The 27,735-nt window shown below is 43.7% G+C and overlaps 1 protein-coding gene across 4 annotated transcripts in view; it reads right to left on the bottom strand.

The window, feature by feature from the left end:
* Positions 1-15,901: 15,901 nt before the first annotated feature.
* ANKRD34A (ankyrin repeat domain 34A) overlaps positions 15,902-27,735 on the bottom strand; it is a 42,268-nt gene continuing 30,434 nt past the window's right edge. For 3 of the 4 annotated variants that reach the window (XM_072114975.1, XM_072114976.1, XM_072114974.1), the window contains one exon: positions 15,902-18,002. In XM_072114975.1, coding sequence (XP_071971076.1) covers positions 16,281-17,903 — 1,623 coding nt within the window. In that variant the 5' untranslated portion in view covers positions 17,904-18,002 and the 3' untranslated portion in view covers positions 15,902-16,280. Of the gene's footprint in view, positions 18,003-23,874; positions 24,015-27,735 lie in introns of those variants that run through there. The other variant, XM_072114977.1, reaches the window with a different exon arrangement.

Genomic DNA, 27,735 nt, shown 5'->3' with positions numbered 1-27,735 from the left:
GATATACCCTAAAAGATTTCTAAAATAAAAGGGGTTCTTACAACTTTTGAATCCTGTAGACCGGGTAAGTACATGTGCCCCATGTTGTGCACACTATACAGTGATAAAAATATGTGACAGCCATTGTGGTGGTCACGGTAGTCTTCCATGAAGTGGGCAGGGCTTAGTAGAAGGGGGTGGGGCAACGCACAGAAACTTTTTGACTTACGTGGACTGCGGTGCACACGGACGTTTATCCTTGTGCTGCATTGGGTAAATTATTTGAAATGGAATATTCTAGGATATCCAGCACTGGGAATCGGGCCAATGCTCAGGTCGGTTCAGGTTTATACACTGTTGTAGTTAGTTTTTCCTGATTCTAGACAAAAAAGAAGAGAAATTAGGCAAATTATTACTATAGAATTCACACAGTGTATGATTGTAGTAGTAATGGATATGTTCCTATAGGCCACGGCTGCTTAGTGACTGGCGTGGCAGGAGAGCTACCCACATGTAGTGGTCACCGCATGGAGCACAGCACTGAGCACCTGCAACATGTAGGTGGGATCAGCCCAGGTGGACGGGGTCAAAAAGTAATTGGTGGTAGATTATAACCTTTGCAGTGCCCATCTGTCCCCACCCCCAATCAATATTCTTATAAGCTGTAACTAGGCTAGTGGGCAGCACTGTGTCTTGGCTGATATGGAGCACTGTGACTAGGCTACTCAGAAGCCCTATAATTTGGCTATTGGGCAGCACTCTGAATAGGCTACTGGGGCAGGATGGTGTCTTGGCTACTGGGGCAGGATGGTGTCTTGGCTACTGGGGCAGGATGGTGTCTTGGCTACTGGGGCAGGATGGTGTCTTGGCTACTGGGGCAGGATGGTGTCTTGGCTACTGGGGCAGGATGGTGTCTTGGCTGCTGGGGCAGGATGGTGTCTTGGCTGCTGGGGCAGGATGGTGTCTTGGCTACTTGGGCAGGATGGTGTCTTGGCTACTGGGGCAGGATGGTGTCTTGGCTACTGGGGCAGGATGGTGTCTTGGCTACTGGGGCCGGATGGTGTCTTGGCGTCTGGGCAGCACTATGACTAGGCTACTGGCACAATGTGACCTGAGCTTTCTGGTTACTCCCCAAGGGCTGGTTGTAGGGGTCATACTGTATAAATCTTGTATAACTGTTAGGGAGTAAATACATTTTTACAGGAATAAAATGACATTTGGCCCTGTTAAGGTGCCCACGAGGCTGCTGTGGCCCTGGTGTGAATGTGTTAGACTGCTCCAGGCCGCTCCTTACTTACCTCAGGACGATGTGTTTCCCGGCCTCCAGCTGCTGAAGCTTCAGCTTCCCCGGATACTCGTTTCTCACTATATTCCACACGGATCCATTCCCTCTTCTCTCTTGCACCGTCCACTGTCTTGGTTTTTTTTCCGCAGGTCTGAAATCCAAAATGTATAGAATTCATATTACAGATTCAGATTCAGATTTTCCTAGACATGCTGAGAGGGAACCTAGATAATCCAGGTTTGTGCCAGATTTCTGGAACGCAAAAGTTGACAATTTCTGGTTTAGAAAATGTGTTCTTTTTTTGGTCTGTCTGTGGCGGGGTTTTTTTTAAAGTGGGTGAGGCTATGTAGAAGAGGCGGGGCTTACCACGACTATCTATAGATATATTATTGTGTTGTAGATTACCGGATAACAATGTGCTGCTGCACGCTCCATCTGAAGGTGTTTCTGCCCTGCGGGTCCAGTGTCCCTGTCAACTCTCTGACGTCCTCCACCACGGCCTCTAGCGGCCTCTTTCTTCCTCTAGGAGCGGCTACAAAAAAGTAGGAAATCTCTGAAGAACATCTGGTGTTACCCTCCTACTTATAGCCCCCCAGGACATCGGCTTCCTGTCAGGATCCCACCATCCTCTACCTCTGATCCCTACCTGCAGCCACGTTCTCAGCCTCCTCCGGGAAGTACAAGTTGTACCTCTCACCCATGGTGAAGAGGTAAAAAAAATATTTAGCACAAAGCCAAAAACAATCCAAAGCAGTAGATATATCACACAACTGTATACGTCGCTATCTAGTCTACTGTCCAATCCCTTCACACTCAAGGGGACATCACTATGACATCACAGAACCCAGTGATGTCATCGCATTCCGGACACATCTCTGGGGTGACCTTCTATGAAGTCATATTGGAATGTTTGGCATCTTTCATGGTGTTTCCCGACTCAGGACTTCTTCTTTGGGAATTATAGTAATCATGTGATGCTAGGTGTAGTCCTCCAGCCATCCTTCCATCCTTGGGTTCCATTTTTTTTAACTTGAGTCATGATCCTAAAATTCTATAGTTTTATTAGGACACAAATGAAAAACATTAGGACACGTCTTGATCTTGAAACGAATCATCAAAATCCATCATGATAAACCACTTACCGTATTTTTCGGACTATAAGGCGCACAAAAAATCCTTTGACTTTCTCAGAAATCAAAGGTGCGCCTTATAGTCCAGTGCGCCTTATATATGAACCTTACTTACAGACAACAGCTGCCTTGAACTGTACACAGGTCTGCAACCTGCTGGTCATTCATCCTTATAATCAGGTGCGCCTTATAATCTGGTGTGCCTTATATATGAATCTAGACATTTTAGCAGGTATTTATTGATGGTGCGCCTTATAATCCGGTGCGCCTTATAGTCCGAAAAATACGGTACTCATAGATCCAGGCACCGGGACTGTGGTCATCTTCTCAAAGAAATTTAGATTCCTATAATTCCCAACCAGCTGGCGTTCTGGTGCTCAGTCGGACCGCACACCAGATTTAACATGAAACGTCCGACAGAATTATGTCGCACCCCGCGTGGGCCCGATTCATTAATCGCATGCGACGAATTTTACGAATCTGGCGCTCGCTGTATCATACACAGGCCAAGTGCACATAGTACAGTTTGCACAAGTCTTAGTAAATGTGCCCCAATATTTTGAAAATTCTAAATGTTTGATACTGTCTAGAAACATAACGTGAGACCCTCCACTATCATGTGACAGTCGGAAAACATTTTTTGGACTCACCAAATGGGGCAAAAAGAGGGAGAACTGGTGGAGAGGGGAGGGAGAACTTCTAGAGGGGCACTATCCGAGGGGAAACTGCCCTAATAAGATGGGGAGCTGTTTGGGGACATAAGAACCATCCGGTTCGAAACGCGTTGGTCTAGTCTAGTGTGACATGATGTCTGTGCATGTTTTTAATCTATTAAAATAAAGTTTTCATGTTTTATGGAAGTGCCACAGCTCCTGCAACATTTTTTTCTGCTGGGGGGGCATACAACAGAACACCTTATGTAAACCACCTGTAAGGGCACCTAATAAGTTACCCGTAACACAGATATCAGTAAACTTTAACTTACAAAAATATCTGACATTTCTTGCTGGGTGGAAAATGTGGTCACAGCTCTATTTTTTATATATATTAACGCATAATATAGAAATATCAGGCACTTGGGATAGAATACCACATTTTTGAGCCCTGGAAGCTGCATTCCCAGCTGGCAAGTCGGCCAACCGAGCAACCACCATCTCAAATCTTCCTCCATTCCGTCTGCTTGAAATTAACTATAAAATACAAAGGAAAAACATAACATCTCAATTACATAGGGAGGGACAGATTGAGTGTCGCCTCAAAGAGGAGATAACATTGAGTCGATGGCTATATAAACCCACAAGTCCCGTAGGTCACCCTATTAAAGAGCAATAGTACCCTAAAACGAACCCTTTTGCATCTAATAACGCCAGCCCCCAGTCTGGGGGTACCTTCCTTAAACAGTCAGTTGTACCCCACAAATGAGGGGAAACTGCTTAAGGGTGGAACAATATGAGGGGGAGCTGGGGCAAATATCAGAGGGTAAAAAGTGACAGGGAGCTCAGGGGACACAATGTGATGGGGAAAAGGAGGGCACTAGGGGGGAAATTATACTGTGTGGGGGTGGGGTAAGGGATGGAGAAGAAGGCGTGTTTTATGCATCTCTTGTCTCTCTTTCTCTGGTATGAAAGTTATGTTTGAACTAAAATGTATCTGCAACATCCTCCCACCGGGGCCTTGCCCTTTTTTGGGGCCTGGAGGCAGCCGGGGCCCAGAATACTGAAGTGGTTGGCGGTTGCGGCCTAGGCACGCTGATGTCACGGTGCTTGGTATGGGGACCGGAGGGCGGTCCTACAGCCTGGCAGGTCTCCAGCAGGTGGTGTATGCAGGAAATATGGAGGGAGAGACTGATGTAATGGTTCTCCCTGGGGCAACCCCTGAGTGTCTGTAAGATAAGTCCCTGGGTAATGGATGGGGAGCCCGTAGTGGTGACAGCCATATCCAGGCATCAGACGGAGGCAACGTTGTGCAAATCAACTTATAGTTCTTTATTCAACAGCAGGCAATGGGCAAAAGGATAAAACAGCAGATCCTCAAGCTGGAAGAGTCATGGAGAGCCGGTCCTAACAAGCCCCAAAGCAAATAGCGAAGGGGATGAGGACTGTGGGGGGTGGTTTCAAGCCTTCTGGTGGCTGCTGGGGCTTGCCCCTTTACTCCTCCCATGTGAGGTCACAGGAGGTGGGGGGGCCTCTTTCCTTCTGCCCCCTGGACCGAAGAGGCGAGAAGTCACCCTCCCACCCTGCCCTCAGAATTATTTCTTTTCAGCTCTTCTTTCCTTGGTTTTGGCTGTTTCCTTCTGTTTTCCTACAGTTGTCACAGCGAAGGCGGAAGTTACACAGGCCCTAAGGCGCTGGAAGATGCCCACATGCCGGCTGCAGGGCCGCAGCCGCCATTTCGGGCGAAGTTGGTTCTCAAGATTTTGAAGATGCCAAGCGGGCCTAGCAAGTTGGGAAATGTTTTAATTTATAACGTTATTTAATAATTTATCTTAGTTGTTAATAAACGCTGTGGCCTTCCCACATTACCCAAACATTTAGTTTCCCGGTCTGTTTATGGGTGGTTATTCTAGGTACACGGTCAAGTACCAGATGGTTGGGTGGTTAGTCTAGGTACACGGTCAAGTACCAGACGGTTGGATGATTTATCAAGGTACAAGGTCAAGTACCAGACGGTTGGCTGGTTTATCAAGGTACAGGGGCAAGTACCAAATTTAAGGTTTGGGTTTGTTAATCCCTGCAGTCACAGGAAGGTTACACGCAGCCTGATAGTAGGTTCAGGCTGGGCTGCTACAGATGGAGCTGAGGCTGGGTGGTGGAGCTCAGTACTGGGCTTAAGTCTCCAGACTTGCCCTGGGTGCTAGGCAGTGGCCTGAGACACTTGAAGTTCCTGATATTAGGACGCTGGCTGTGGCAGACAGTCCAGGAGGCCTGGTTCTGTCTGCAGACTCCAGCTCTGGCTAGAGTGACTGACTGCTAAGACCATGTGCTCTCACCCAGCAGGGGTTTATATACTCCCCTGGTAAGGTGGTATCACCTCTCCAATCACCTTCCAGCTTGTGTTACAGGAACATCATTGGACAATTACACATTTCACAATTAACTATTGCCTTGCCAGGCAGTAGCTACAGCTGCAATTACACAATATCCCAATTGTAGAACCTTCCTAGAGAGGTGATCAATCTCTCTTACGCTAATCACAACTACTTCCTTGCCTTTGCGTTGGCAGGGGTGTTGCACATCATTCTCAGGTTTGTACTTGTTGTCATTGGCTGGCAACCCAGGGTGTATAGACAGACATTAGTCTCTTTCTTGTGATTGGTCTTAGTCTTCTAGAACTGTTCTTGTGACATGTTTGGTGAAATGTCTCAGTCCTGACATGATCTAGAAGGTGTCCAAATGCTAGTGGCTTATAAGGTTCATTTCTGCTGACAGGTTCCCTTTAACACGATTACATGTTGTAAGTTCTGAACCAGTGACACTAATGTAACGCAATGTAAAAAAATTTCAGAAATCATCTCATCTTGGTGGACAAAACTTGCCTCATCCTAGGGCAGTGATGGCAAACCTTTTAGACACTGAGTGCCCAAACTACAACCAAAACCCACGGATTTTTTGCAAAGTGCCAATGCGACAATTTAAGCAGTAACTTATTACTACCTGCATTTTCACAGGTTTAAATTGTATAGGCACCTGAGGTCACCAATACAGTAGAAAGAAGGAGAAGAAGTTTGGATTATCATTGTAGCTTCCTTCTAGGGTCCTGGGCTGCCTGGGACTGCAAGAGATCTTGAGTCCTGTCTGGCAAACTCTACCCAGGGGTGATGGCAAGAGTGCCCATATAGAGGGCTCTGAGTGCCACCTCTGGCACCCGTGCCATAGGTTCGCCACCACTGTCCTAGGGGGTAAGTGACCTGTGCCAAGTCAACTACCAGGACTACCATATCACTGTCCATGGTGTGTATGGTATCCAGATACCTTCATAGGGCACAAGGAAGTATAATCACCCTTAAAGGGAACCTGTCGGCAGAAATTGACCTAGTAAACCACTACCAGTTTGTTGCCAAGCAGCTGAACACCTTCCAGAATGTGTTTCTTTAATGACCCAGAATGGGGACATCATCCAGAAAATCAACTTTGAAGTGATATGTATAAAGTCAAGGAGGCGGAGATTTTTACCACTGAAGTCAAGCTCTCTCTTACTCAGAAACCCCCTTCACTGTAATTGTTGGTCCTGCATCCAGAGACATCACTGACCAGATCTCCTGAAGTCCAGTGCACAATATCAATCACAGAAGAGGAGGCAATCAGAGCTCCCCACCTTGACTTCAGAGTTAAACTCTCCGCCTCCTTGACTTTATACACCCAATTTACATCTCACTTCAAAGTTGATTTTTTTTGGATGATGTCACCGCACTGGACCATGAAAGAAACAAAAAGAAGGTGTTACGCTGCCTGACAATATTCTAGTAGTGGTTCATTAGAACAATTGCTGATGACAGGTTCCCTGATTACATAGCTGTACACACTGGTGTAGTGAATACTGTATACTGGATGATCGTGTCTGTCGCTGTATATAATGCCCCCCCCGCACCTCGTCTCCTGTCTGACATAGACGTAGAGATTGTCTGATGGGTATAATGATGGTAATGCCGCTGGATCACTCCTGGTGAGCAGATAATGGGGCGTCAGACGGGAATTATGCAGCAATTTCTTCCCTACAACCTGCTACATGCGCCATTATTCTGTCTCGCGTCTGACAGCGAGATTATACATTGTCTATCCACAGACTCCGAATACAGAGAAGGTCCCACAGATGGAGGTGTATGACCCGACAGTTTTATAAAATATTCCTGATGTAGTGTTGGGGTCCCAGGTCACCCCTGCTGAAGGGGGCGCCCATAGGTGAGTGTGACCAGAGCCGGATATCTGACACAGAAAGAAGGACACAAGATGTGGGAAATGTGTTGACCTGAGCCACGGCCCTGATCATCAGCGTGACAGTGTAATCTACATCAGGTACTTACCTTTCCCCAGGAAATCTGCTGATATCTGCAGCACACAGCCACAGCAGAGGCTTCCACATGAACATCCAACTGTACAAGAGCTGCCGGGGAGAGTCGCCCGAAATCCTGGACTATCCCACCTGATCCAGGATAGTTGGAAGAAATGTATTATCTCTGTACTGTGACATCACTGTGTGTATTATCCCTGTACTGTGACATCACTGTGTATTATCTCTGTACTGTGACATCACTGTGTGTATTATCCCTGTACTGTGACATCACTGTGTGTATTATCCTGTACTGTGACATCACTGTGTGTATTATCCCTGTACTGTGACATCACTGTGTGTATTATCCCTGTACTGTGACATCACTGTGTGCATTATCCCTGTACTGTGACATCACTGTGTGCATTATCCCTGTACTGTGGCATCACTGTGTGCATTATCCCTGTACTGTGGCATCACTGTGTGTATTATCCATGTACTGTGACATCACTGTGTGTATTATCCCTGTACTGTGACATCACTGTGTGTATTATCCTGTACTGTGACATCACTGTGTGTATTATCCCTGTACTGTGACATCACTGTGTGTACTATCCCTGTACTGTGACATCACTGTGTGTATTATCCCTGTACTGTGACATCACTGTGTGTATTATCCCTGTACTGTGACATCACTGTGTGTATTATCCCTGTACTGTGACATCACTGTGTGTATTATCCCTGTACTGTGACATCACTGTGTGTATTATCTCTGTACTGTGACATCGCTGTGTGTATTATCCCTGTACTGTGACATCGCTGTGTGTATTATCTCTGTACTGTGACATCACTATGTGTATTATCCCTGTACTGTGACATCACTGTGTGTATTATCCCTGTACTGTGACATCACTGTGTGTATTATCCCTGTACTGTGACATCACTGTGTGTATTATCCATGTACTGTGACATCACTGTGTGTATTATCTCTGTACTGTGACATCACTGTGTGTATTATCCCTGTACTGTGACATCATTGTGTGTATTATCGCTGTACTGTGACATCATTGTGTGTATTATCTCTGTACTGTGACATCACTGTGTGTATTATCTCTGTACTGTGACATCACTGTGTGTATTATCCCTGTACTGTGACATCATTGTGTGTATTATCCCTGTACTGTGACATCACTGTATGTATTATCTCTGTACTTTGACATCACTGTGTGTATTATCTCTGTACTGTGACATCACTGTGTGTATTATCCCTGTACTGTGACATCACTGTGTGTATTATCCCTGTACTGTGCCATCACTGTGTGTATTATCCATGTACTGTGACATCACTGTGTGTATTATCCATTTACTGTGACATCACTGTGTGTATTATCTCTGTACTGTGACATCACTGTGTGTATTATCCCTGTACTGTGAAATCGCTGTGTGTATTATCTCTGTACTGTGACATCACTATGTGTATTATTTCTGTACTGTTACATCACTGTGTGTATTCTCCCTGTGCTGTGACATCACTGTGTGTATTATCCCTGTACTGTGACATCACTGTGTGTATTATCTCTGTACTGTGACATCACTGTGTGTATTATCCCTGTACTGTGACATCACAATGTGTATTATCTCTGTACTGTGACATCACTGTGTATATCATCCCTGCACTGTGACATCACTGTGTGTATTATCTCTGTACTGTGACATCACTGTGTGTATTATCCTGTACTGTGACATCACTGTGTGTATTATCCCTGTACTGTGACATCACTGTGTGTATTATCCCTGTACTGTGACATCACTGTGTGTATTATCTGTACTGTGACATCACTGTGTGTATTCTCTGTACTGTGACATCACTGTGTGTATTATCCCTGTACTGTGACATCACTGTGTGTATTATCTCTGTACTGTGACATCACTGTGTGTATTATCTCTGTACTGTGACATCACTGTGTGTATTCTCTGTACTGTGACATCACTTTGTGTATTATCCCTGTACTGTGACATCACTGTGTGTATTATCTCTGTACTGTGACATCACTGTGTGTATTATCCCTGTACTGTGACATCACTGTGTGTATTATCTCTGAACTGTGACATCACTGTGTGTATTATCCATGTACTGTGACATGACTGTGTGTATTATCTCTGTACTGTGACATCACTGTGTGTATTATCCCTGTACTGTGACATCATTGTGTGTATTATCCCTGTACTGTGACATCATTGTGTGTATTATCCCTGCGCTGTGTCATCACTGTGTGTATTATCTCTGTACTGTGACATCACTGTGTGTATTATCCCTGTACTGTGACATCGCTGTGTGTATTATCTCTGTACTGTGACATCACTATGTGTATTATTTCTGTACTGTTACATCACTGTGTGTATTCTCCCTGTGCTGTGACATCACTGTGTGTATTATCCCTGTACTGTGACATCTCTGTGTGTATTATCCCTGTACTGTGACATCACTGTGTGTATTATCCCTGTACTGTGACATCACAATGTGTATTATCTCTGTACTGTGACATCACTGTGTATATCATCCCTGCACTGTGACATCACTGTGTGTATTATCTCTGTACTGTGACATCACTATGTGTATTATTTCTGTACTGTTACATCACTGTGTGTATTATCCCTGTACTGTGACATCACTGTGTGTATTATCCTTATAATGTGACATCACTGTGTATTATGCCTGCCCTGTGACATCACTGTGTGTATTATCCCTGTACTGTGACATCACTGTGTGTATTATCCCTGTACTGTGACATCACTGTGTGTATTATCCCTGCGCTGTGACATCACTGTGTGTATTATCGCTGTACTGTGACATCATTGTGTGTATTATCCCTGTACTGTGACATCACTGTGTGTATTATCCCTGTACGGTGACATCACTGTGTGTATTATCTCTGTACTGTGACATCACTGTGTGTATTATCCATGTACTGTGACATCACTGTGTGTATTATCCATGTACTGTGACATCACTGTGTGTATTATCTCTGTACTGTGACATCACTGTGTGTATTATCCCTGTACTGTGACATCACTGCGTGTATTATCCCTGTACTGTGACATCACTGTGTGTATTATATCAGTACTGTGACATCACTGTGTGTATTATCTCTGTACTGAGACATCACTGTGTGTATTATCCCTGTACTGTGACATCACTGCGTGTATTATCCCTGTACTGTGACATCACTGTGTGTATTATATCAGTACTGTGACATCACTGTGTGTATTATCCATGTACTGTGACATCACTGTGTGTATTATCTCTGTACTGTGACATCACTGTGTGTATTATCCCTGTACTGTGACATCACTGTGTGTATTATATCAGTACTGTGACATCACTGTGTATTATCCCTGTACTGTGACATCACTGTGTGTATTATCCCTGTACTGTGACATCACTGTGTGTATTATCCCTGTACTGTGACATCACTGTGTGTATTATCTCTGTACTGTGACATCACAGTGTGTATTATCCCTGTACTGTGACATCACTGTGTATATTATCTCTGTACTGTGACATCACTGTGTGTATTATCCCTGTACTGTGACATCACTGTATATAATGCACAGTAAAGAGACGCTCTGCATATAAGAGGTGCACTCTGTACAAGTATTTAATTCTTCCTTTATTTTACAACTCCATATTCTACATAGTCAGCAAATATAATCCTAGACAGCGAGGGATTTCATCTTTATATCCCCCAAACCTGAAATATCCCGTCCCGTCCCCCCTTCCCCCCACTACTATTAGTGTCTATACTGGAAACATGAGGCGACGGCGCCACCTGGTGCACACAAGACATAAATGCATCTGTAAGTCCTAGGGCTTAGTTGTCTATGTCACACACAGTATATACTGTACCTACCTACACACAGAATATAGACACATACCTGTCTGTACATACACTGCCGCACATACACGCACCGCGCAGACTCTTCATATCACCTGAGATTTATAAATAGATTTTTACGGCATCAAGAGGACAGGGATCTATAGGGGATATAGGGGTCACCGGGCTCCATTCAGTCTGAGAAGGACCAGTCAGACCCGGTGACCGTGTAACGAGATGGAGGAAGATGAGAATGGAATAAGACCTAATACTTCCTACAGGGGAGGGTTTGGTACAATTGCACCCAGTGTAAATCTCTCTGAAGCTGTTTAGTTGCACAATGTGAATGCACACGTACTGTAGTTATATCTCTGATTGTACAAATCCTTTCCTGCATTTGCAGCACCGTCACCTCAGCTCCTCCTGCTCTATAACATGCTGCCTGCAGATAGGACACTACGTATAATCTGCTCAGCTCCTGCTGCTCTATAACATGCTGCCTGCAGATAGGACACTCTGTACAATCTGCTCAGCTCCTCCTGCTCTATAGCATGCTGCCTGCAGATAGGACACTATGTACAATCTGCTCAGCTCCTCCTGCTCTATAACATGCTGCGTGCAGATAGGACACTATGTACAATCTGCTCAGCTCCTCCTGCTCTATAACATGCTGCGTGCAGATAGGACACTATGTACAATCTACTCAGCTCCTCCTGCTCTATAACATGCTGCCTGCAGATAGGACACTACGTATAATCTGCTCAGCTCCTGCTGCTCTATAACATGCTGCCTGCAGATAGGACACTGTGTACAATCTACTCAGCTCCTCCTGCTCTATAACATGCTGCCTGCAGATAGGACACTATGTACAATCTGCTCAGCTCCTCCTGCTCTATAACATGCTGCCTGCAGATAGGACACTGTGTACAATCTACTCAGCTCCTCCTGCTCTATAACATGCTGCCTGCAGATAGGACACTATGTACAATCTGCTCAGCTCCTCCTGCTCTATAACATGCTGCCTGCAGATAGGACACTATGTACAATCTGCTCAGCTCCTCCTGCTCTATAACATGCAGCCTGCAGACACTACACTATGTACAATCTGCTCAGCTCTTTTTGCTCTATAATATGTTGCCTGCAGACAGGACACTTTGTAAAATCTGCTGAGCTCCTCCTGCTCTATAACATGCTACCTGCACATAGGACACTATGTACAATCCGCTCTTCTCCTACTGCTCTATAACATGCTGTCTGTGATAGGACACTATGTACAATCTGCTCAGACCCTCCTGCTCTATAACATGCTTCCTGCAGATAGGACACTATGTACAATCTGCTCAGCTCCTCCTGCTCTATAACATGCTGCCTGCAGATAGGACACTGTACAATCTGCTCAGCTCTTCTTGCTCTATAACATGCTGGCTGCAGATAGGACACTATGTACAATCTGCTCAGCTCCCCCTGCTCCATAATATGTTGCCAGCAGATAGGACACTATGTACAATCTGCTCAGCTTCTCCTGCTCTATAACATGCTGGCTGCAGATAGGACACTATGTACAATCTGCTCAGCTCCTCCTGCTCTATAACATGATGCCTGTAGATAGGACACTATGTACAATCTGCTCAGCTCCTCCTGCTCTATAACATGATGCCTGTAGATAGGACACTATGTACAATCTGCTCAGCTCCTCCTGCTCTATACCATGCTGCCTGCAGATAGGACACTATGTACAATCTGCTCAGCTCCTCCTGCTCTATAACATGCTGCCTGCAGATTTGATGATATATACAATCTGCTCAGCTCCTCCTGCTCTATAACATGCTGCCTGCTTATAGGACACTATGTACAATCTGCTCAGCTTCTCCTGCTCTATAACATGCTGGCTGCAGATAGGACACTATGTACAATCTGCTCAGCTCCTCCTGCTCTATAACATGCTGCCTGCAGATAGGACACTATGTACAATCTGCTCAGCTCCTCCTGCTCTATAACATGCTGCCTGCAGATTTGATGATATATACAATCTGCTCAGCTCCTCCTGCTCTATAACATGCTGCCTGCAGAACAAACAGCATCAGCATCTAGAAGTACAAAGCAGAATGGGGGAATCTCCAGCCTCTAGATGTGCAAATCTGAAGGTGGCCCTACAAAGTATTCAAGGCGTATGGATACCTGCAAGCGCCTGCACATGACATTCCTTATACTGCGCTGGTCCTGAGTTGCGATGTGCTTGATTACTCATGAAATGAAGACCTACTAATCCCGACACTCACCGTCCCAAACGTCATAGTCCCTTGTGTGTAGCATGTCTCCTGATACGTTATATGTGTAATTTACAACCTCTGCTATACACTCCTCCGATCTGTCTGGGACTCTGTTTCCTTCCAATCCAATCTCACTATCTTTTCTATGATAAATGAATGACTGCAATACCGGCCACAGCCTACAGGTAATGGGGGCGCTGTTTTTGATCATATGATCATATTTGCTCATATTTGCTAGTCTTATATGCCTGTTTTGGTCACTGCTAGGTTATTGGAGATGGTTTCTGATTATAACCCTCCCCCCCCTTACTGGATAGATTTAGTTATCCATAGTAATAATTGCAGTAGACCCCAGACCCTAAAAAACATATATCTTGATCTTGACATATAACCAATATATAACCGTGGCTGAAGATCCAATTTGAGCATTAAATTATTAGCCCCCATGATGGGGGGTGTATATAATGATGCCATCTGATAAGTCATCTTCAGAGCCATTAGGATGTCAGGGTAATTTAGTGCACGACGGACATGAGACAAGCGTGACATTAATTCGACTCCCTTCCGACAGCTTCGTAATCCAATAAAAGGATGACTAAAAAAAATATCATGAGCCGGCTGTGATGAGCCGGCATTCTGAAAAAAAAAAGTGAGACGGCTGCGATGAGCCGGCATTCTGAAGAAAAATTTAGCAATTGGGGGGAAGGGGACCAAAGCCATAGCTTCAGACTGTTTGGTAAAATATTCATAAGGCACAAAAATAAAATAACGGACCCCCTTGTGTGGCCCCCAAAAGATTAGTAGCTCGGCAGTTAGAGAAAACTCCCCATGTATCTAAGCTACACCATAATTATTGCATTGTTATTCTATACACAATCATTGTTATTATTTTATTTATCTTGACCCCGCCCCCCATATAACTTGACCCCGCCCCCCATTAATAGATATATATTTTTATTGTTTATCCTAGTATCAGCATGCAATGATCATAGCAAAAGAAAGAGTGAAACTTCTAACCAATAATATCTACATTAATTTCAATTCGTTGGGTACCGCAATGGGCACCGCAATCAGGCCTGAAATCCCCTATGGATAGATATGCCGTACAGAACCAATAGATTAGATATCATTGCTTCGAAATAGTTGAGTGCGTATATGTGTGCGCGTATGTATACATAAATATGTGCTTGCACGACCAACATCTGTGTGTCCCTAATCTCTATCGTCCTAGATATAACTATATAGATATATTTATAGATTTCTATTTATACATGAATAGACAGGGCAAAGTGCTGTAGGATCCCATAACATCCACTAGGGGGCGTTGATTCCCTTGTACTTTGAAAATACAGGCAGTTCCCGGGTTACATACAAGATAGGTTCTGTAAGTTTGTTCTTAAGTTGAGTTTGTATGTAAGTCGGAACCATATACTTTATTATTGTAACCCCAGTCAAAAAATTTTTGGATTGGATTTTAAAAATGTTGGGTGGTCATAAGAACCAGGAGTAACAATAAATCTTAATTACAGGCACCATTATTATTTATTGTAGCCTAGGACTAAAGTACAGTAAATTACCAAAATCCAGAGGTCCGTTTGTAACTAGGGGTCGTATGTCGTAAGTCATGTGTTCTTAAGTAGGGGACCGCCTGTATTTCCAGTTTTCTTCAAAATAAAATTTACCTTCGTCACATTCATATAGAATTTTTTTTAAAACTACTGTATATACTCGAGTATAAGCCGACCCAAGTATAAGCCGAGGCCCCTAATTTTACCACAAAAACCTGGTAAAACCTATATTTTTTTTACTCGAGTATAAGCCGAGTATGGGGTTTTCAGCACATTTTTTGTGCTGAAAAACTAGGCTTATACTCGAGTATATATGGTAATTCATTTTTTTTTTTATATCTACTCCATGTGTGCTTTACCGGGAGTGTTTAACCAGTCTAAAGCTCTTTTTTTGTGTGGAATTTATAGAAAAAAATTCCTCTAGTATACATTCAGTCATCAGTATTTTTATGAAGACAATTTTTTTTTTCGGGTAAGTGCTCCGACGAACAAACCTCCTAAACTTTGCTGACGAGATACAAAATGTCTAACTGTATGACATAAAAAAAAAAAAAAATTAAAAATATAATAAAACCAGCTACTTTGCCAGGAGATGGCGCTAGGAGATAAGGTTTGGGTATAAGGTAGAGCACCATCTAGTCAACGCGTTCGCGAACATCCTGACTGACCCTGTTTAGAACCCTGGAAATATATTCGTTATTATTAGTCACGTGATCATTTTATGCTGCAATTATTTACATATAATTTATATAAAACATACACTAATCATTTTACATTGTTCCGACGACGCTGACCACCTTCCTCGAACCTCTCCACCCAAAAGTCACTGATAGGGTAAAGTTTGAGTTCTTCATTTTTTATTTTTTTTTTTGCAGGTTTTCGTTAACACCAAGTCAAATTATTTGCTGATCCAATAGAATATGAATGTTGTATTTTTTTTTTCAATTTTTATTTAACGGACGCTCTAGATGGTTAAATTTCCGAATGCTACATTTTCCGAGATTCACTCATGTGTATGAAAAAACTTTGTAAAGCTCGCGAGAAAAAAAAAAAAATCGGTCAAGAAAAAAAAAAGTGATGGTGAAGAAGCCACTTCCTGTTCCTCCTTCTTGAAGATTTTGTAGGATCCGGTGAGGTGTGAGAAGGTTTTTCGGATGTCGTTTCATGTCGTTGGTTTTCCGTGATCTTCAATTATCAGACTCGGTTTGAGTGAAAAGATTCTGGAAACTGGCGAGTTGTTTGATCTGTTCGGTTTGCATAGAATGTCTCCTTATGAGTTTCTTCTTGGCTTTGGCGTCAAAGTGTTTCGGAGACGTTGGGGCCACCGGGATCAGCGTCTTCTGACTTCCATGAACCGGTGACGGAGCTTTACCGTTAGATCTGATGTCTGGAATTGGAGGGTTGAGGTTGACGTTGAGCGGTGGTAAGAAGCCTGGTCGGGTATGAGATATATGATCTAGAAGAAGAGTCCCAGATCCTCTCCTTTCCAGGAGACCGGGGGTCCTACGACGGACAGACATAGGGGAGACGGCACTGGGAATGCTCTCTAATGATTCTCGAGAAGAACTGGTGAAGAGCGTTAGAGGAGAAGCATTGTATTTTCTCCGTTCTAGAGACACACGTCCGGAATCTGGAGAACCTGGAATAGAATCAGGACATAGGTGGGAATCGGATTCATAGTGGTCCATACGTGTCAGTTTATGATGAGGAACACCTCGGAGATTAGCCCCAATGTTTGGAGCCAACGTAGCAGTAGATGTTTCCTGAGCCTCAGGTGCTGTGTTGCGTCTTGATAGTGGCTGATGTAAGTGACTTAGATGGACCTTATCAGCCCATGAAGAGTCCGGGCCTGAGGGGTCTTCCTCAGATGACTGCTCACCGGTTTTGAAGCACGATGAATCCTGACCCTCGATGCTGTGGCGTCTCGACAGCAAAGGTCTCTTGTTAATGGACAGGTTATTTATTTCCGTAATGATATTTTCTTCGGATTCTTGGACAGAAGGTTTCCCGGGTACTGTAAGATGAGACGCGGCCAAGACTGAAGGGGCCACCAAACCCCAAGGTTCAGAGTTCAGCCTCTTTAGTTGCTTTTTGTTCACCATCCTCCCTTTAGTAGGGATGTGGTCGGAGGTTTTAATTTCTAGTTTACTGGATGTAGGACACGTCAGCCTGGTACCCATATTAAAGTTGAATACATCCCGGGCTTCTTCTTTCTCACTTGCAGGGGATAAGGTGGTCTTCAAGTCAATGTCGGAGGGAGACATACATACTGATGGAGATTGCTTATCATCGACGCCTGGTGAAGGGGGAGAGTTGAGATACTGTTTTGTCTTTTTGGTCCCGGATGGAGAAGTGTCTGTGGTTATGATGATTACCTCTTTGCCTCGAGCTTTGCAGGCATCCAGGAGGACCCTTAAGGTTTCTCGGTCACCTTTATTGAGAGCATACATAAGAGCAGATGTGCCTGAGTAGTCTTTCATACTGGGGTCTGAACCATGTTCAAGCAGAACCGAGACCACACTTGCTCCGCTTAAGTTGCTGCAAGCGTGCATCAGAGCCGTTTTACCCATCTTGTCCGGCATGTTGGGGTCAGCCCCGTTTTCCAGAAGGTATTTCACCATTCGGGACTTATTTTGGGGGTCATCATATTTGGCTAAGCAGGCAGCCATCAAAGGGGTTTCACCCTGGGAATTGCCCTCATTGATGTAGGCACCGCCCTCCAGTAAAAGGCGCGTCAGTCTAAATTTCCCCTGCCACACCGCCTTTAGTAAGGCACTGCCCTCTGTATGCATCATGGTTGAGTCTCTCATTGGTAACGTGGTCCCGGAACAGATGGGGGGTATCTGCTAAGCGGAGAAAGGAGCGCTATTCTGTTGTGAAACTACACATTCCGCAGGCAGGTATTTTTCCTGGAAAGAGAGGAAAAATAAAGTGAAAAAATTGGGAAAAAATATATATTTTTAATTGTTTTGTGATATTATGTAGTTTATGTTAACCAGATTACAAAAAATGTACATTTTGCACCAAATCTAAAGAAATTTCAAGCCAAGTGGAATAGTCATTAAACATCCTTAGAGTATATTCACATGAATATCTGCATAGCCACCTTTACGACGTGGACTTTCTACTGCATGTCCTATATTTTTAGCGGAAAATAGGGCATATGGATAGAGCAGGCATCTTCCCATGTACATGAATTGGAGGTAGATTCTGCACCATGTGAATTGACCCTTACCTTGGATGATTTTCATATCCTATACCTACAAGTTGGTATCTTTCTAATGTTCCCAGTTCCCACTTTTCTCCATTCCCACATCATATATGTTGCAATGGATAACATAGGCACCTCTACATGAGAATTCCACATTCCATATTGAACCCATCAGATAAAATTATTTCATCAATTCCCTAAGAAACAGAAACTAAAAGGTTTGGCCACTCTTTAACATAAGTTGCCCATGTGCCTTTACTGCCTTGTGCTGAATGTTCATCAAGTGATTCAGCAGTACTGCTACTTACTTTTGTGCAGACTCTCTGTGATTCTTTATTTACATGTCTGAGCTCTGCTGAATAGGAGGAGCTCTAGCAAGAGAGTTATGACAACGTAGATCAGTAAGAGAGAGGAAGCCGTTTATATATGCAGATGGCTGCATGGTGAGAACAGTTAGAGGGATGAAGCTCTCGAATGTCTAATGGAAGAGATTAATTGAAAAGTGACCAACCCTTTCAAAGCCTCCAAATTATGTCTTCAGCTGGACTTCTGGCTCCCATTATTGTGTTAGAACCTAGGTCTACCGGATGATACCGAGGTAGTCCAACCCTGCCCACATGTGTAGGGGGGTTTTGGTCTTTGCATACGAGAAATCTCAATTGCTACCATGCTACCAATATTATTTTTGGAACCCACTGATGGATAGTAACCTTTTGTGCTTCCAATGATCACTCATCCCGTTTCAAGTTGGGCTCATGGGATGAAACCCTGAAGCCTGATCCTATTTTCTTTAAGGATGGACTAAGAAAATATGGAGCCTCAAAACCATTCCATAGCTGGTACTGTACCAAAAGGCACTTATGGGTTAGCTGGTTGGGTGTTGGCACTCTTCGATTTGTTTACAAGCCACATGTCTCCCAATGATCTGAAGGTCTACTTACAGTTGTTCCTTCACTCAGATTAGTACAGTTTTTTAGTTTTTTTCAAATGGGGGAAATAAAATGTTCATACATCCAGAACATAAAGCCTCTCACTATAAACAGAGGCCCACAATACATAATTACTATGGAAATCTACATCTAGCTATGTTCATATAGCGCACTAATGGAAGATAATACAGGGGCACTGGAATGGACAAATTGGCAGAGCCCATGAGAGATGCGATAAGCTTGCCCAGGCAGATCCGTAAAGCGATTTCGCTCTCTCCGGAGAAGATAAGGCCAGTTCTCATAATTGAATAGAGTCAGTATAATTGATTGGTGAAATCCATCAGGGAATTTGCATGTTTCATTTTAGTTTACAATTGTCTTACAGAACAGGAAGTACTGGGAGACTAACATTGAATTACATCCATTGGTTGTGCTCCGAGAGTCATCTACTTGTTGAGATGATGGAAGGCTGGAAACATACCGTACATAACTCAACTATGGGATTATCCTGACAATATTTTTTGATGACTCCAAGATTAACATGTTTGAGGAGAAACAAAGTAAGGCGGCTTTAGATTTACGTCCCAAAAGACAGCTATGACGTCTGTCGGTGGTACGGTGCCACACATCTGTGGCACCGTACCACATACCGGGACAAGATAGAGTATGCTCTATCTTTCCTCGTGTTTACGACTGTGCATTGCTATATATATATTGCTATACGTAGTGTGAAAGGAGCCTAAGGATGCCTCTTAGCAGGGAAAATAATTGGAGGAGTTTGTCATCTATGTTGGTTCTCTCCCAAATGTCTTAGTCCACCCATCACAAATCTACTGAGTTAACTAGTAACTTATGCAAATAATCGGCGCCAGCATGCATGCAACAGAAATTGGGGGGCGTGGACGGCGGAAAACCCGACGGATTCGGACAAACCGCGGAATTTAAAAAAAGGAAATGTGTCGCAAGATCAGCACTCACAAGCACCGGGAAGAAGAAGGTGAACTCCGGCGGACCTCAGCAGGGAAGCGACGGATGCAGGAACTCAACGCACAACCTTAGTGAATCGCGGCAGACCCGAATCCTCGTCGGACAAGGCACCGCGGGATCGCGACAGGACAGGTAAGTAAATCTGGCCCAATGTGTCTAAGCCAAGACTAAGGTCTAAGGTGCCAAGACTAAGTATATGTGGTCTTTATTGTCCATATTGTGTGACCGATCAAGGTTTGAAGGGTTCCAAGTTAAAAAAAAAAGAAGTAAATTCTATGTTATTTAGGGGAACTTGCCACTGACATATGTGGTATCATATGGTAAGTTATGGGGGTTCGGGACTTCTTTGGGAGTCCACAGTCAAGACTGGGGGTTGCTATTCACCTTGAGTCCCAAAACAACTACCAAGGCTGGTATTAAAGCTGAGTTCCAAACCTTTGGTTTGGGTGTTCATAGTCAACACAACCATGAACCAGCACAAAAAGTGATGCGATGGTTGTAATGGGAGAAACGGTTAGCTTTTGCTCAAGAAAACTAAGATACTGGTGATGGGGACCCCTTGTGCTCAAGTGATAACTCTGCCTCAGAATTTTCTTTCTTTTAAACAGAACCCAGAGATTTTCAAGCCTTATGTTATAAGATTCACACATTTCGAGCGCCAGCTACCAGAGTCACGAGTTGTTTGGATTCTCGTGTCTCTATAACTGATATGATGTAACCATAGGATCTGTTCCAAAAACTGAAGATTAATGATAATAAGCAGCCAGGGCTGTGCACGGCGCAGAAAACTTCAGCAATATTCCCAAGCTGTGTCTTCATGGAGCTGATACTGCACCTGTACACCATCTGCTTGTCAACGCTACAAGGTAAAAGTGGCCATATGCATTGCTGTTGGCCAAACCGGACAATGTATTAAGTGTTGATCTTCTGTTCATTCGGGAAAAGGAGTAGGGCATAGTGAGTTTCAACGTACCCAATACACAGGCTTTCGACCCTCACCTTCACATTCTTGCTTGGCCCGACTAAGGATGAGGGTCAGGATATAGAGCTGTTTAGTGGAAAGATCAAGGGCAGACTAAGATCTGGGGCATTATTCGATGGACTTCAACTTGACAAGAAGGACCCAACAGTCTTCCATTGTAGATAAGTGTTCTGGATGTGGTACTTAGTTTTAGGCAACCAAAGGGCTTCAAGATAGGTAACCATCTTCAAAATTAAGATGGTATATATGGCCCATCTTAATTTTGGAGGAGACATTTTTGCCATTGTCTCTCCATGTCTATTTGATCTACCCCTTGGTGTATGGACTTCAGAGCTGTGTCTTCATGGAGCTGATATTGCATGTTTACACCATCTGCTTGTCAACACAACAAGGTAAAAGTGGCCATATGCATTGCCGTTGGCCAATCCGGACAATGTATTAAGTGTTACCTTCTGTTCAGTCGGGAAAAGGAGTAGGGCACAGTGAGTATCAACATACCCGCTACACAGGCTTTCGACCCTCTCCCTCACATTTTTGCTTGGCCCGACTAAGGATGGGTGTCAGGATAAATATCTGTTTGGAGGCCACTCATAAAAAGTATATGACCACCTTTTAGGTGGCACAGAAAGATCAAGGGCAGACTAAGAGCTGGGACATTATTCGATGGACTTCAACTTGACAAGAAGGACCCAACAGTCTTCCATTGTAGATAAGTGTTCTGGATGTGGTACTTAGTTTGAGGCAACCAAAGGGCTTCAAGATAGGTAACAATCTTCAAAATTAAGATGGTATATATGGCCCATCTTAATTTTGGAGGAGACATTTTTGCCATTGTCTCTCCATGTCTATTTGATCTACCCCTTGGTGTATGGACTTCAGAGCTTTGTCTTCATGGAGCTGATATTGCATGTTTACACCATCTGCTTTTCAACGCAACAAGGTAAAAGTGGCCATATGCATTGCTGTTGGTCAAACCGGACAATGTATTAAGTGTTCATTCGGGAAAAGAAGTAGGGAACAGTGAGTATCAACATACCCGCTACACAGGCTTTCGACGCTCTCCTTCACATTCATGCTTGGCCAAAATAAGGGCAAATATCTGTTTGGAGGCAGCTCATAAAAAGTGTATGGCCACCTTTAAGGTGGCACGGAAAGATCAAGGGCAGACTAAGAGCTGGGACATTATTCGATGGACTTCAACTTGACAAGCAGGACCCAACAGTCTTCCATTGTAGATAAGTGTTCTGGATGTGATACTTAGTTTTAGGCAGCCAAAGGGGTTGAAGATAGGTAACCCTCTTTAAAATTAAGATGGGATATATGACCAATGATTGTTTGGAGGAGACATTTTTGCCATTGATTCTCCTTGTCTATTTGATCTACTCCTTCGTGTATGGACTTCAGATGGTTCACCACCACCAGATCCCAATTTATCATCATCCTACTAATTGTGACTCATCATCGGTAGTCAACATGATACCTAAAAGCTAAGTAGCGCTACAAATTTTTTTCTACAGTGCCACTACGGCAAAAACAAAGCAAAACAAGCAACTCATTGAAATTCGATTTATCGATTGCAATGCGTACCGGGCATCCTGCACCTATACTTGATAAGGTCTTCATAGCTTCAACTAATACTTGGGACAGTAGCTTGACCTTTGGGTTGCTCCATTTACTAACCCAGAACTAATTTGGGTTACCACAGATCACCCCTTCAGGTTCTGTGAGGCTTCTATTAAAAATATCATCTTGTGGTGAAATCTACGCTGTTACTTAAGATCTTCCATAGCACCAGTCCAAACAACATGTCACCGTGACAGCATAGAAGAAGCAATAGTCTGCACTATATTGAGCCTCGAGAGATTATTTCAATAAATTACACAAGATCAATGACCAGAGAAGCTTGGCTGAATATATGTAAATCCATGCAACATCTTCTATTGATCCTGGGAGGACCGATACAATCTGTTGATGCCATATTTGCTTCTTCAGACACCATGGCTCAGACGTGCCTAATTATATGTAGAAATTAGCTTTCTTCTCCTTAAACTTGGCCGAAGCCACAGATTTTGGCAGGCCATGTTGTGTGTATAACGGCCTCCCAACTCTCCTTCCATGGCAGATGTCAAAGAGAAGCAGTGTCAGCCTTGCTCCCTCTACCCATGGAAAACACATCTATGCTCGGGGGTTGGTAGTAATAGCTGTGAGCCAAACTCTGGGGTCTGAAGAATATGGCCAACTTAATAATGATCTAAGACTAGGTCCTGAACCCACCCCCTGTATAGGAGTGCTTCACACAGTAAGACCTTTGTTCTTTAGACCTTTTAGAACTTTTTGGACTAACATGGTATGTGGACCACCTTGACCTAACACTGGACTCTCGTTTCAACCAGGGTTCACGGCCATCCGGTTACTTACAGCTCTTGATACACGGCAGCTTTCCCTGCCTGCAACCATGCCTGTCCTACTCCCTACTCTAATTGGACCACCAATACAGACTTTATGTTACACCAGGAGAAACCTAAGTACCTGATGACTTCAGGTACCAACCTGAAGGTGCCTGAGCAATCTCAATTACTACCTTGCTAGCCATGCAATGGTGTTGGCTGTCTCCTGTGTACCCTTGTTTGACCTTGCTAAATTTATACCTTAAACAGCGCACATGTCCTCACCTTGGACTGTAGCTCGACTAGTTGCATCTTTATTGCATCAGAGTTTCTCAATTTGCCTGGGTAAGCTGTCATCAATTCCAGAATCACTTCAAGACGTGGCCCTGGTGATCTCCTTGTAGTGAAATCAAGACCCCATTCAGGCACTAAAGGGTAAAAACCAAGGAGACCACTCAAGACAAAAGTTTTAGGAGTAGACTGGTTGGAGTCAACGCCTACTGCGCTACTTTGACCACCATGCGGTCCTTCCATTGGAGGATGGTAAAATGAAGACCAGGATTATTCATGTCATGTTGGACACTATATATGTTTATATGAAGGGTCCTGTTAGCTAGCAAATCATATCATCTACAGGCAAATACAGGTATCATCTATTGATGGTGTATAGATCTAGGGTATGCTACTCCTAGACTGCTGTAGGCCTATATAGTCGCATGGTTTTCAAGGATGTATAGAAGACACACATACAATTATAGAAATAGCAGTAGGTCTCTGTTATGTAAGTATCGGAAAGAAGTGTAACTATAATTGGGGCAGATATTGCAGATGCTCCTGGGTTTTGATGCTCAAAAGGGCCCAAAGGCACATGATAGGTGGTGGCCCTAACACTGTAACAGTCTCCTGGTGGCACTATTGGTCCATTTAGCATCCTTTGAGAGCCCTGACTCTTTGGGGGGCAAATATTACAGATGTTCCTGGGCCATTATTCCTGCAAGGTTTAAAGCACATGTTAAGCGGGTCCCTAACTCTATAGCTGGATCTCCACTATATAGTGGATATGGTGGCACCATTGCCCCATTTTAGATACCAAAGTCCAAATTGGACCCCTATTACTCCACCATTGGACAAATACTATGGTGGATACCATGGTGGCCTCTACGGTATAAGATATCACCAAAGGATCTGTGATGATGGATTTGCCCTATAGTACATTCTTAATAGGTATAACGTCATCCTTCGACAGCCCAGGTTCTTTGATAGAAACCTTGTGAGCTAATATTACAGCTGCTCCTGGGCCATGATAGCCGACAGCGCTCAAAGGCATATGGCGGTGGCTTTAACTTGTAAACGGGCCTTCCAACTACTTTATAACCTATACAGTATTACTGACCCCTCTGCCAGCACCACTGGACCACGTAAGACATCAAAGTCCACCATTTCTCCAACATTGGACAGATACTAAAGACCAAGGTGGACCAAGGTGGACCCAGCACTCCAGATCTATTGTGCAATGTTTTCACACTTGTGGATGTAAAGTGTTTTAAGAAATAAAAAGTGAAGATTTGTACCATATCTGGAGTACTGGATCTATCCTTTTTCACTATGTTCCATACCTGTTGGAGTCTCAGCTGAATTCCAGGCACCATATAATGCATCCAACGTGATGGTGAGCTGATATACTACAATTAAGATGGCCTCTGGTGGCCTCTATGGTATAGGTTATCACCAAAGTATGACTGATGAGAGAATCATTCTTTATAGCGTCATCCTTCAACAGTCCAGACTCTCGGGGCCAAATATTGCAGATGCTCCTGGGCCATGATAGTTAAAGGGCTCAATGGCACTTGATAGTTGTAGGCCCTAACTCTGTAACAGGGTCACCCAACTACTATATAAACTATACATCATAAATGATTTTTTTGGTGGAACAATTGGTACATTTTAGATACCAAAGTCTAAATTTGACCTCCAAATACTCCACCATTGGACAGATAATAAAGACCATGGTGGCCTCTATGGTATTAGTTATGAGCAAAGGATTTTCAATGATGAAATCGCTATACTGTATAGTACACATCTTATAGGTCATCCTTTGACAGCCCAGACCCAGAAACCTTGGTTGCAAATATTATATATGCCCCTGGGCCATGTTGGCCGACAGGGCTCAACGACACATTATAGATGGAAGCCCAAATTCTGTAAAAGAGTCCCCCAACTACTATATAACCAATACAGCAGCACTGTCCTCTTTGGTGACACCATTGGTCCACTTTAGATACCAAAGTATAAATCTTACCCCTATTACAACTTTGACCCCATTACTCCCCAACTGAACAGATACAAGACAAAATGGTGGACAAATAGACACAGCGAATGGTGGCCAAGACAATGGTGGTCAATATGGTGTAAGTTTGTGATGATGGAATCGCTATCTAGTACTTGTTGCATAGGTATCATGTCAACCCTCGACAGCCCAGGCTCTTGGGTAGAAACCTTGGGGGCAAATATTTCAGATGTTCCTGTGCCATTATTGCCAACAGAGATCAAAGCCCCATGATAAGCTAAGGGGTCCTAACTCTGTAACAAGGTCTCCCAATTACTATATAAGCTATGCAGCAGCACTTTGCCCTTTGGTGACACCATTGGTCCATTTTGACCCCTATTACTCCCCGACTGGAAAGATACAAGACACAATGGTGGACAAAAAGACGCAATGAATGGTGGCCAAGACAATGGTGGTCAATACGGTGTAAGTTTGTGATGATGGAATCACTATCTAGTACATGTTACATAGATATCAAGTCAACCCTGGACAGCCCAGACTCTTTGGTAGAAACCCTGGGGGCAAATATTTCAGATGTTCCTGTGCCATTATTGCCGACAGAGATCAAAGGCCCATGATAAGCTAAGGGGTCCTAACTCTGTAACAAGGTCTCCCAATTACTATATAACCTATACAGCAGCACTGTCCTCTTTGGTGACACCATTGGTCCGTTTTGATCCCTATTACTCCCCGACTGGAAAGATACAAGACACAATGGTGGACAAAAAGACGCAACGAATGGTGGCCAAGACAATGGTGGTCAATACGGTGTAAGTTTGTGATGATGCCGACAACAGAGATCAAAGCCCCATGATAAACGGGGGGCGGGGGGGGGGGTCCTAACTCTGTAACAAGGTCTCCCAATTACTATATAACCAATACAGCAGCACTGTCCCCTTTGGTGACACCATTGGTCCATTTTAGATACCAAAGTATAAATCTAACCCCTATTACTACACCATTGGACAATTATTAAGACCATGGTGACCTCTATGGTACAAGTTATGATTTCTCATGATAGAATTGCTATGTAGTACATGTTAGATAGTGTCACCCATCGACACCCCAGACTCTCTGCTAGTCACCTTGCTCCTGCAATCAGAGCCAATCAGATCCCATTATGGTCTACGGTAAATGATCGCTTCTGATTACACATCATCTGATTCCCCTTCTTCTCTCTTCTATATATATATATATTTTCTGGAGTTCAAAGCCCCCAGCAGATGAATGTGAGCGGCGTCAGGCTACAGAAGAGCCGCCGCTCACTGTGCAAGGGGGTGTTTTGATATCGCTATCGCTTACAAAGAACAGGAGTGTAACCACTCGAACGCCATCATATTACCAATTCAAATCACTCTTTATACCACCGTCTTATGCAAATCCCGGGTTCTGCTTTCCTGCACATGCAGGCCCGGGAAAAGCGGACGAGTGGCCGCTACAAATCCAGTATTATCAATTAGCTTTATTACATTATTATTATTATTTATTACCAGGAGTAATTGAAAATTAGGACCATCTGCGCCTCGAATCCCAGGGAGAGGTTAGAAAATATTTTTTGTTCCTGGGGAGGTGATATTTTTAGTAACATTCCGGAATTGTCAGTTCTTCCTTTACTCTGCAATATGCTGCAGAGATCTTAGCAAATAAACACAAGGGGTGGGCTGCTGGAGTTTAATTAGTGTATATGGGTAATTATGCATCCAAACGAGGCCTGTCCGTCTCCCCGGTGACACGTTAATTTCTCGTTATTCAGATTTGAAGAATCACGCTGCTATGGTACTGTATAACGATTTCGATTTTTTTTTACAAATTTTTTAAAT

Source organism: Engystomops pustulosus, chromosome 7 (assembly GCF_040894005.1).
Source record: "Engystomops pustulosus chromosome 7, aEngPut4.maternal, whole genome shotgun sequence".
Classification (NCBI taxonomy): Eukaryota; Metazoa; Chordata; class Amphibia; order Anura; family Leptodactylidae; genus Engystomops; species Engystomops pustulosus.
Note: the sequence above shows the minus strand (reverse complement) of the source record. Positions and strands in the feature narration are given on the sequence as shown.